Raw genomic sequence first — 11,673 nt, 5'->3', positions numbered from 1 at the left:
TCCAGGGAGAAGGATGTAGCATATTTACGGTGGCAATTTTAGTGATAGTGAATATATAGGTTGTTTCTGTATGTTACTAAGAGGAGAATGGATGCATATATTAGAATATATTCAGAAGATGAAATACCATATAACTGTAAAAATAAATTACACCCATGTGAATGCGTCTAAATTTCAAATATGGTATTGAGTGAAGAAGCATTATTTAAAATTGCATATTGCATTTAAGCATGTATGTAAAGTTTATATACCCATGAAAGAAGTCTAGATAGAGGAAAACTATAACAATATGAGTGAGATTGACCAACACCAAATTATGTTTGTTTGGTTATTTTTATAGTAAGATATAGCAGAAAGGAGAGGGCAGGGAAGTACAAAGGGCCTCATTTTGTTGATTTTTTAAAAGAATAATCTGAAGCAGATATGGGAAATTATGGGGATGTCAGTGGGGTGAAGCAGTGTAATCTAGGCACTTGTTGCATTCATTTTGTATTTGTCTAAATGTTTCAAATGTTTAATAATTAAAAATAAATATGTATGAAAAACCATCTATGTTGACTTCAATTTGAAAATACTCCCCGGATTTCACTGTGTAACAGTGAGCATGCAAGAATCTGAAAATACTCCCCAGGTGCCAAAGTGACCAATGGAATTCAAGAACTGGATCCCATAGTGAAGGTGTGTATGATGGGATGTAGCTCTCTCAGGAAGAGGTCCAAATCTGCAGCTGATTTCTGCTGAGGGGCTGTAATAATAAAGAAAGAGCTAACAAAGAAAAGTCAAACTGCCCAGTCGTTATCAAATGGGATAGGTCTCTAAACATAACAAAGTATGTTTCCTATATTTTTTTTTCTTTTTCCTACAAGTTAAAAATCACCGTTCGCATTTTGCCAACAAAGCAAGTTCATCAGGCAGATAAATATTGTTTAGATCGTACAGAAATTTGGAGATTAGGAAGAATCCCATTAATGTCCTCATAAAATCTTGATATAATCTTTGCTCAAATGGAACTTTAATAGAATATTTGTTTAGAAAAACATACTTACCTTTTAACTTACCAAGGAGGTATAATCCAGGCAAATACATAATAAAATAACTAATGTAAAACGGTAGATCGTGGGTAAATGTGAGCTCTAGCATCCTGTATCACTTTCTCTCCTTTAATTATACTGTTGTTAGAGGAAAAGGCACCCACACAATAAAGCTACTAATTTTGAAGCTTATGTAACAAGAGGATGGGTGGATTTTAAACTTCATGAGCAACAGATGCTAGAAAAGCGTATATTGAAAAACATCTCCCAAGTCTAGAATTCCAAACAACCACCCCTCCGTAGGTATTGTGAGAGTTTACATCACATTAGGATTTCTATTCATGTACTTTTAAGCAATGAAAATCAATACCAGTTCCACAGGTCACTTACATTAGTATATAATACATTCTATAAAGTGAGTTTCCCTCTGAGATGGTTATGTGGAAGGACTGCTAATAACAGATGAATAACTATCAATTAATATGATTTTTAAAATGCTTTTTCAGTAGTTAGAAAATGAACATAATGACTACAAGGTAAGCAACTATACAGAAAGTAACGTATAACATGAATGATATAGACATTCAGGAAATTTGTTTAATTTTGAGGAATATGTTAATTGTTGGCTTCGTGATTTTTTCCAGAACTATGAAAGAACTAAACAGTCACTCTTTTCCACATTTTAATTGGTGCATTATAGTTGTACGTGATGATGGGGTTTGTCGTCACATATTCACTCATACACACAATACACAATACAATTTGGCCAATATCACTCCCAGCACTTCCTCCCCTCTTCCAAACTTCCCCTCACCTTTGTGCCTTCCCTCTACTGATTTCCCTTTGATTTCTTCAATTTCTATGAGTTTCATTTCTACCTTTCTTTTCCTTTTTCCTCTCTAGCTTCCACATGAGAGAAAACATACAATCCTTTACCTTCTGAGTTTGACTTATTTATCTTCATAAGATATTCTCAAGTCCCATCCATTTTCCTACAAATGACATAATTTCATTTTTCTTCATGGCCAAATAAAATTCCATTGTGTATATAAACCACATTTTTTTAATCCATTCATCTTTAATGGACACATAGGTTCCATAGTTTGGCCCCTGTGAATTGTGCTGCTATAAGCATGGGTATGCATGTATCACTGTAGCAGATGACTTGAGTTCTTCAGGGAAATACCAATGTGTGGTTTAGCTGGATCATATGGTGGATCCATTCTTAGTCTTTTGAGGACCCTCCATAATGATTTCCATAGTGGTTGTACTGATTTGCAACACCACTGAGAGTGTAAAAATTTTCCTTTTTCTCCATTCTCTCCAGCATTTATTATTATTTTTATTCTTGATGATTGCCATTCTGACTAGTGTAAGATAAAATCTCAGTGTAGTTTTGATTTGCATATCCCTAATTGCTAATGATGTTAAACATTTTTTCATATTTGTTGGCAGTTTGCATTTCTTTTCTTGAGAAATGTCTGATTAATTCATTGACCCATCTATTAATTGGGTTATTTGATTTTTTTGGTGTAAAATTTTTTGAGTTCTTTATATATTCTAGATATTAATCATCTGTCAGAAGAGTAGCTAGAAAAGAATTTCACCCATTCTGTGGGTCCTCCCTTCATATTCCTAATTCTTTCCTTTGTTTATAACTTTATATACATGTATATATATATGTGTGTGTGTGTGTGTGTGTGTGTGTATGTAGTTTTATAACTTGATACCATCCTATGTATTAACTCATGGCATTATTTCCTGAACTCCAGGAGTCCTGCTGAGAAAGTTGTTGCCTATGCCTATATGCTGAAGTGTTGACCCTATGTTGTCTTCTAGGAGTTGCTAGTTTCTAGTGCAATTCCAAGGACTTTGATCCATTTTGAGTTGAATCTTGTGCGGGGTTAGCTATAAGGGTCCAGTCTCATTCTTATATGTATGGATAATCAGTTTTCCCAGCACCATTTGTTAAAAGAGCTGTCTTCAATGTATGTTTCCAGCACCTTCGTCAAGGATCAGATGACTGTACATGTGTGGGTTTGACTCTGTCGTCTATTCTGTACCATTATCTACGTGTCTGTTTTGATGTCAGTACCAAGCAGTTTTAAGCAACCATTCTTACATCAAAAGTATCTCAAAAGAATTTTAGTTACTTCTGGAGAAAATAAGATAGCTCTCACCATAACAGTAATTGCACTTAGAAGTCAGAAACTCCATGCAGCCCCAACCGTAATCTATACTTTTTGAATCATCCTCTCTATTGGGGAGTAAATATCTTCTCCAAGAGTATAGCAGTGGACACCATAGAGCATAGCCCCAGACTCATAAGTGACTCTGCTGTACATATAACATCCTTAATAATTCCTTGGCTTCCTTACTTGTATTAAAATTTATTGTGTTTACTTCTTGTACCATGATGTGAGCAATAGCTGCACTATAATACACAAAGCTAGACCCATATATAAGTAGTCATGTAAGGACCCAGCCCTGGCAAGAAATGTTGGATAAAGTAAAATCTCTGAGAAATAATGAAAAAGAACTGACTCTTAATCAATTTTTGAATAAGTGCTTGAAAACTAACCATGTCCTCCCTTCTTGATCTTCCTGTATCTTTTGATGGCTAAACAGTGCCTGGACACACAATAATTATTGGTTGAATGGATAAATAAATAAATGAAATGTATAATTGGTTATTAATACTGATACAACAAAGCAATAAAGAACATGCAAGACTGTGGGACAATGAGATGGAAGATGTCAAAGATCAGAAGGCTGAGTTGGGAATCCATTGAGATCACATCCAACAAACTATCGCTTTCATCACACAAAGCCGCTCTCCTGTTGCCTGAGACATTGCCAAACCTTACCATAGACTCTCATTGCAGGTCATATGAGGTCACATCTACTGTGAACAGAACCAAAAAGGCTATGCTGAGTTTGTTGAATTTATTTCTGCTTTAGTTGCTGTTACCCAAGTTTGTACTTATATAGGTATCACATCTGGGACTACATGTTTTATGTAGCCCTAACAAAAATCTCAATTCCATCTGTATATATTCCACTTATAATACATTTATTTGTGTTTCATTTATTAATGCATTCATATATTTGATAAATGCTAGTTTATCTCCTGTGGTTTTTTTTTTTTTTTTTTTTTTTTGGTCAGGATTGAGTTCAGCTACACATAAGTGGAAGTGCAAAGGTTTAATAACCTTATGTTGTGGTCACGTTACCAGTGTTCCAGGCTCCGTAGGTCTTTTTCCTCCTGTGTCTAACATGATATTCCAAGGAAGCACACTTAGCCAAAATGGGCATCAGAGGAGATAGACAGTCTATTTAGAAAATACCCATCCATACAGAGAAAAATATCTGAATCAATTGCCATAAACAAAATGTGGAAGAACTATATAGTCCTCCTCCATAAAAAGAATTTCTCAGATGACATCAACTAATCCTTTAACCTTTAAACCCAATAATATTCAAATATTTCATGACATATAGGAGCAAGATCACTTTCCAAATCCTTTTAACAAATTCAACATCTTATGGACACAAAAATTTACAAAGAATACATTAAGAAAAATACTGTGGCTCACTCTCTCCACTGATAATAAGGGAATGATGTTAAGTATATCATTGGTAAGCATATTTAAACAATATATTAACATGATATACACAATGAAATGGGAGTCAGAAGTTATATATTTAAATGTTGGCAAAGCTACTAAATAATAAACATGCACTGTGATAGTGTATCCATTTTATTCGGGTATTCCCAATTGTTAGGATTGAACAAAATTATCATATATGACTTTTTCCTTTCTTATTTCTGTCTTCTTGTTTTCACTGTTTTGTATTGGTAAAGCATTAGTTTTTTGTTTATTTAGAAGCGGGAAGCACAATCTTCTTGATTTTTATATTTGTACATAAATTTTTGGCTATAAATATTTTGGTGAACCTATATTTATTAAATATTGGAATTTTCCTTTAAACTATAATAAGTCCTTTTTTTTTTCTTATTTCAACAGCTCTCCTGCTCTTAAGTTTTAATTTACTTCTGGAAAATTCTCACCAACTATTTATATGTATGTTTCTCCATTCCTTGTCCTAGGGAATTTGCATTAAAAATAATCCATTGGACTTTAATAATTTTCAAGGTTAAATATTAATGTATTTTTGTCATTGTTGGTAAGGTCCTTGGTATTATCTATTGGTGACTTTTTATTCATTTATTTGTTTCACTATGCCTGATCTAGATATTCTCCTTTATAGAAATTTTTCATTTCAATGTTATATATTTTCTTTTTCAGAAAATTTGTTCTAATTAGTTATACATTGCAGTAGAATGCATTTTGACCCATCATACATAAGTGGAGTATAACTTCTCATTCTTATGATTATACATGATGTGAAATCACGTTGGTCATGTAATCATATATGCACATACAGTAATAATGTCTAAATCATTGTACTATCCTTCCTACCTCCTTATCCCCTCCCCTTCTTTACTTCTGTCTGCCCAATCCAAAGAATCTCTATTCTTCCCTAGCCTCCCCTCTCCCCTGCCACCATTATTGTGAATTAGCATCCACATATTAGAGAAAGCCTTCAGTCTTTGGGTTTTTTTGGGGGGGATTGGCTTATTTTAATGAGCATGATAATCTCCAGTTCCATTTTTTTACCTGCAAATGCCATAATTTCATTCTTCTTTAAGGCTGAGTAATATTTCAGGTTGATTCCTTAGCTAAGCCATTGTGAATTGTACTGCTATAAATATTGATGTGAGTGTGTCACTGTAGTATGCTGATTTTAAGTCTTTTGGGTATATGCTAAGGAGTGGGATAACTGGGTCAAATGGTGATTCCATCCCAAGATTTCTGAGGAATCTCTATACTGCTTTGTAGAGTGGTTGCAGCAATTTCTAGTCCCGTCTGCAATGCATGAGTGTACTGTTTCCCTCACATCTTCACCAACATTGATTGTTACTTGTATTCATGATAATTGCCATTCTGACTGGAGTGAGATGAAATCTCAGTGTAGTTTTGATTTGTGTTTCTCTTATTGCTAGAGATGTTGAACATTTTTTCATATATTTGTTGACTGGTTGCATTTCACCTTCTGTGAAGTGTCTGTTCAGTTCCTTTGCCCTTTTATTGATTGGCTGAAAGGAGAGAGGTTTCTAAGGAGAGAAGACACACAGAGACACTAACCATGAAAGACATGGCCTGTGCTGAACACCACAGGTAGCTGAATCAGAAGTAAAACAAACAAGGAGGAAAGAGTGGGATCTTGAAAACCTTACATTCAATGCCTCAGACAACAGGAAGTCATCAAAAGGCTAGGCATGTGTGATAGGTAGGGCAATTGCCCTGTCCACCAAAAGATGTGAACAACCTAACCCCAGAAACTATAAATTATACCTCACGTAGTGAAGCAGGAAACAAGGTTGCTGATCAGATGATCTTCCAATTCAGAGATTATCCTGGTTACCAACTGGTCCTATCTAATTTCATGATGCTTAAAAACTAAAACTAAACTGGATGAGGAAGATGAAATGGAAGAGTCTAAATATGAGAGAGACTCAAGCTGCTTTACTGATTCTGAAAATGAAGGAAGGTGAACAAGAGCCATGGACTCTTGGTGGACTCCAGGTGGACATGAGAAAATGAGGATGTTCCTCAGCAAGAGCTAGAAAGGAAGTAGGACCCTCACTCCCACGAGGGCAAGGAACTGGGTTCTGCCGACAACCCAGACAAACAGGCAAATACAACTGAATCTCCTAATTCACAACATGGAATGTCCCTCCCTGTATTTGGATCTTCCTTGACTTTCTTCCTCATTCTTTGGTGCTGTGCAGTATTAAAGGCCCATGCCATAAACGGTTAGAACTACACCTGAGTACCTCTTTTGAGCAACTGCAAATGATGTTGTATGTTTATCTTAATTTTCCACAAGCTCATTGCTACCATTCAGAAATAAAATGGATTTTTGTATATTTATTCTGAATCCCTGAAATCCTACTGAACTTACTAGTAAGTTCTAGGAATTCTTGGAAGTTTTAAATTTTTTTCTGTGTAAAATCATGTCATATTCAAATGGGGACTGCTTTCTCCCCTCCTTTGTGATTTGTAGGCCTTTCATTTCCTGTTCTTGCCTTCATGCTCTGACTACAACTTCCAGCACTGGTGAATAAAGGTGTTGAGAGTAGGCACTCTTACCTTGATCATCCTTTCACCATCAAGTATAATATTAGCTCTGCCAGTTTGGCTGGTCTCTATCAAGTTAAGCCCCCTGTGTATGACTTCCTAAGGCAGCCACAACCAGGTGGCACAAAGTCACTGGTTTAAAACAGCACACACATTTTCTTGTTCTTCTGGGAGATATGTGTCCAAAATCCTGATGGTCATCAAGGTCATTCTCCCACTAAGACTGCTTCCTAGCTTCTGGTGATGGTGTCAACCCTGGGTATTCCTGTGCATCAGTCACCACAAGGGACATCATCTCTACTCTCCTCATGAGGAGGTCTTCTTGGAGATTTTCAAATCGGGAACTTAATTGTCTTAATGGTCACTGGACCATGTAAATGCTCATGTTCTTCTGGTAGTTCATACTTTACCAAAATCTGACCTATTTCATCTAAACTGTGCAGACTGTGTGTTTAAAGTTGTTCAGTTGCGCTAATCATTGCCTGTCACTCTCATGTTTTCCCTAAAGCCATAGGCTACAAACTTTGTTTAAAAAAGAGAGAAAGAAAGAAAGAAAGAAAGAAAGAAAGAAAGAAAGAAAGAAAGAAGAAAGGAAGAAAGAAAGAAAGAAAGAAAGAAAGAAAGAAAGAAAGAAAGAAAGAAAGAAAGAAAGAAAGAAAGAAAGGTCTATTTAGTTGCCACTGTGTAAATGAGACCTGTTTTATTCAGGGTTTGTGAACATGAATGTCACACCTGGCTTTCTGGACACTGCCAATAACCTCCTGTCAGGTGGGATGTGCACAGACCACAGCCACCATCCCCACTTGACTGCATTTGGGCCCAGCAGGAATGAAGAGGCCACAGGAGGTTGTGGAGCAAGGAGGCCCTGGGGACAATGGGCATCTGCAACCCAAAGTGGAAAAGTGAGTGCAGGTTGCAAGGATGGAGCCCATGGTCTGGGCATGACTTGATGTAAGGCCTCAGTGTGAAGGAGCTCGGCACCCACATATTTAAATAATTAAGTGAAACAGCCCTTCCTTACCTAGAGAGCGGGAGCTACACTGCCCGCACAGGGAAGGCCAACATCTGTTTCTGGGAGCCACAGGGAGAACACCTGCCTGACAAGTGCCAGCCTGGCCCAGTGGCAGGCCTCGAGGAAAATTCCAGCTAGGACACCCTGTCTTTCTGCTCCTGAGAACAAGCCACACAAAAGGCAAAAAGGCACTCCTCCTCTACCCTCCTCCCTCCATCCTCCAGGACCCTGCACGCCTCTGTGACTGTCCCCATGTGGGCCTGGAGTTGTCCACCTGGGCCTGGGTTCCTCCTCAGGCACACTCCTCCATGATCCTCACTGGGCCTCTCCTGCTTCCCAGAACCTCCTGCACACTGTACACTTTCAGGCAGCCATTAGGCAATCCCTTCCCTAGGCAAGGTTGGACCAGAAAATGGCCATTTCCAGGCTGCACACTATGTGCCTCAGCCTCAAGCTGGGTAGGGGCCTTGCCTTAGGGGGATTTACCACCATTGGGATTTTTTCTACAATACTAGATGTGAAGTGATTCTTTTTAAAATGCTTCCAAGCATCTGACAATTTCACAGCTGGGATCCTATCAGAAAATAGCACACTACTAAAATGACACATGTGACATACATTTCTTAAAGGTCCATTCCTGACCACCGAGGGTAATAGCAGGAAGCAGCTGCAGAGCAGCTCTGGGGCGCAGTCCTGGGAGAGATCAGGGAAGGAAGGTGTTAGGAGCCTCCCATCCTGGCCAACCCAAGTATTTCCCACTCTTCATTTGTGCACAATTCAATTTACAAACCCACCATGAAGAGAACCCCAAGCAACGAGCAGTTCCACATGGGTACACTTTGCTTTTATGTAAACGGCATCCATAAGATGGCTTGTCACCTCCACTCTACAAACCCATGTGCTCCCTTCTCTGTACCTTCAGCAAGGACCCCTAGGTGGTTTTGGGTGGTGAGGCACAAGTCCCTGCTGCAGGCAGGCCCACCCTACACCCTGACCCTCCTCTGCCTTCCCTGCAAACAGGATGAAGGAGATGATCCTAGAACACTCTGGGTCTCCAATGCCTTCTCAGATGTGATTCCTCCAACAGTGGACACCCTCCCTTTCCACACAAGTCAGGGAGAGATGTGGTCTGGCTGTTTCAAACTCAGTCATGTCTACACTGGTTCTAGGGTGAAATCGCCATCCAACTGGGTTAAGGGGAGCAAGTCTCCAAGGCACAAGGTCAAAGCAAGTGAGTGCTCATCTACACTGGCTGGAGGAAAGACCCTGTACACCAGCTAAGGTAACTGCGGCCCCATCTACAATGGCTCTAGGTGAGCAAGTCTATCTACACTGAACAGGAGAGGGAGGCACAGGGGTCCAGGCCTGGAGAGGACACCTGGTGGGCTCCAGCCTCACTCAGAACAGCCTCCTCCCATTTTTTTATATCAGTCTTCTTTTTTTAATTGTTGCAACATCAACTTCACTATGCAATTTGAGAGAGATTTATTAAGAAATATCTCTGCCATGCCAGGAGCATGGGAGGAAGGACAGAGAAGAGCAGGGCAGGGGAAATGTCCCAGGGAAAACAGTCTCATCTGATGTCCCTCCCAGGTGGGGACAGGAGAGACACCCGATGTTCAGGTAGATCCAGATGTGCTCCTGGCTGGACCCCAAGTGGAGAAGCCCCAGCCAGTGAGCACACTCAGTCCTGCAGCTGTTTGAGTCCACGTGACCAATGTCCACGTAGTGACAACAGCATCCACGGAGCAAAGTGTCCTCTGGCTGGCTGTGTGTTCGTTTGGTCCGTCTGAGGTCTGAATTTAGATAGGAACCACCCGGTTTCCACACTTAGCAGGTCTCTGGTCTCCCTGTGTCTCAGCCACGTCTTCACTAACACAGGAGGGTATGCAAGAGCACAGTCTGCGGAAGCAGGCGGCGATCCTCTGCCTCACCCGCTTCCAGCGCTTCCTGTGGCCCTGGGGATGGGCTGTGGTGGCATCTTGGGAGACATGGCTGTCGGCTGATATGCAGGGTCCAGGTTTGTCGCACACAGAGTCAGGCTGGGAGGCTAGGCTGGGAGTGGGGGTCTTGTCATGCAGGAAGCGGAGTCTAATGGCAGGCACGCTGCAACTTCTCTCAACCTTCTGCCCTGACTCTTTGGCCTCCTCAGGTGGCTGAGGTTCACAGGGCAAGGGGGAGGTGTGTAGGGCAGGCTCACTCGCCCTCCTCTTTGGGAGGGCAGGGGACACGGAAGGATCCCTGGGGCACAGCTGAGGTAGCACCCTCCGCCTCACAGGCTTCATGCGGCCTGTCCCCTGGCTTATCTGCTGCTGCACTAGGAGATAGGCAGCCATGGCATCGTCAAACCTCCTCTTGGATAGAGACACCCAGGTAGTGTATGGGTCGAAGCCCATGTCGAAGAGGACCGTCAGTACTATGGGGTCTGAGAGGCTGGGGAGGGGCTCATCATGGGAAGATGAGTTCTCCTCACCCTGATTCAGCCAGGGGTCCTTCAAGATGTCCTCTACCGAGAGCCTGCTTTCAGGGTCGTCTGCCAGGATTTTCTTGACCAGTTCTTGTGCTTCAGCAGACACGTGCTGGGGAAATTCCAACTCAGCTTCGGAGATACTACGCGGGCGGTCGCCCGTCAACACGAAATACAAAATGATACCCAGTTTCCAGCTGTCCTCTGCAGGGCCCTCCAGAGGGCCCCAGGACTCGTTCTGCTGCTGCCCAGGCTTGACAACGGTGCTTAAGCCAAAGTCGATGAGTCGGATGTCTCCCCTGGCATCCAGCACAATGTTCTCGGGCTTCAGGTCTCCATGCACGATGCACATCTTGTGGCAGTAGCACACTGCACACGTGATCTGCCTAAATAGTCTCCTGGCCTCCTCTTCCTCCTGCATGCCCCCATCAGGGATGAAGTCAAATAGCGATCCCCTGCCTCCATACTCCATCACCAGGTAGACATGTTGGTCAGTGTCAATAACCTGTAAGAGCTGGATCACATTCGGGTGGTTCAGGGTCATCAACGCCCGTTTCTCTGAACGGGCCAAACTCTTCCACATTCTCTTCTCCAGGACTTTCACCGCCACCTCTGCCCCAGTGAGCAGATGGCGGGCGAGGATCACCTGACCAAATGCCCCATGCCCAATGGCCCTCAAGACCTGGTAACGGTCTGTGAAGGCCTCCTCCTGCACCACTACACTAGTCTCTCTACTCTTCCTAGCCATCCTAAGCAGGAACACCCACTAAGGAAGCTAGCTAAAAAAAAAATAACAAACCAAAACAACAAACCAAAAGCAAAAAACAAAACAAAAAACCCAAATCAAAGAACCAATCACCAAAGACCACAGCCACCAACTGCCAACCGCCAACCACCAAACGCACTAACTATCTGGGAGTCCGACAGGTCACCACCAAGAGCTTCCTGTACTTATGG

At 41.2% G+C, this 11,673-nt stretch overlaps 1 protein-coding gene across 1 annotated transcript; it reads right to left on the bottom strand.

Moving 5' to 3' along the window:
• Nucleotides 1–10,051: 10,051 nt before the first annotated feature.
• On the bottom strand, nucleotides 10,052–11,464 carry LOC306658992 (putative sperm motility kinase W; the record flags this gene model as incomplete). Its single annotated transcript, XM_079136249.1, has 1 exon — nucleotides 10,052–11,464. The coding sequence occupies one exon, from the start codon at nucleotides 11,462–11,464 to the stop codon at nucleotides 10,052–10,054; it is 1,413 nt and encodes a 470-aa protein (XP_078992375.1).
• Between the last annotated feature and the right edge of the window lie 209 nt (nucleotides 11,465–11,673).

The sequence above is a fragment of the Sciurus vulgaris genome, assembly GCF_902686455.1.
Source record: "Sciurus vulgaris genome assembly, chromosome: 4".
NCBI lineage: Eukaryota > Metazoa > Chordata > Mammalia > Rodentia > Sciuridae > Sciurus > Sciurus vulgaris.
Note: the sequence above shows the minus strand (reverse complement) of the source record. Positions and strands in the feature narration are given on the sequence as shown.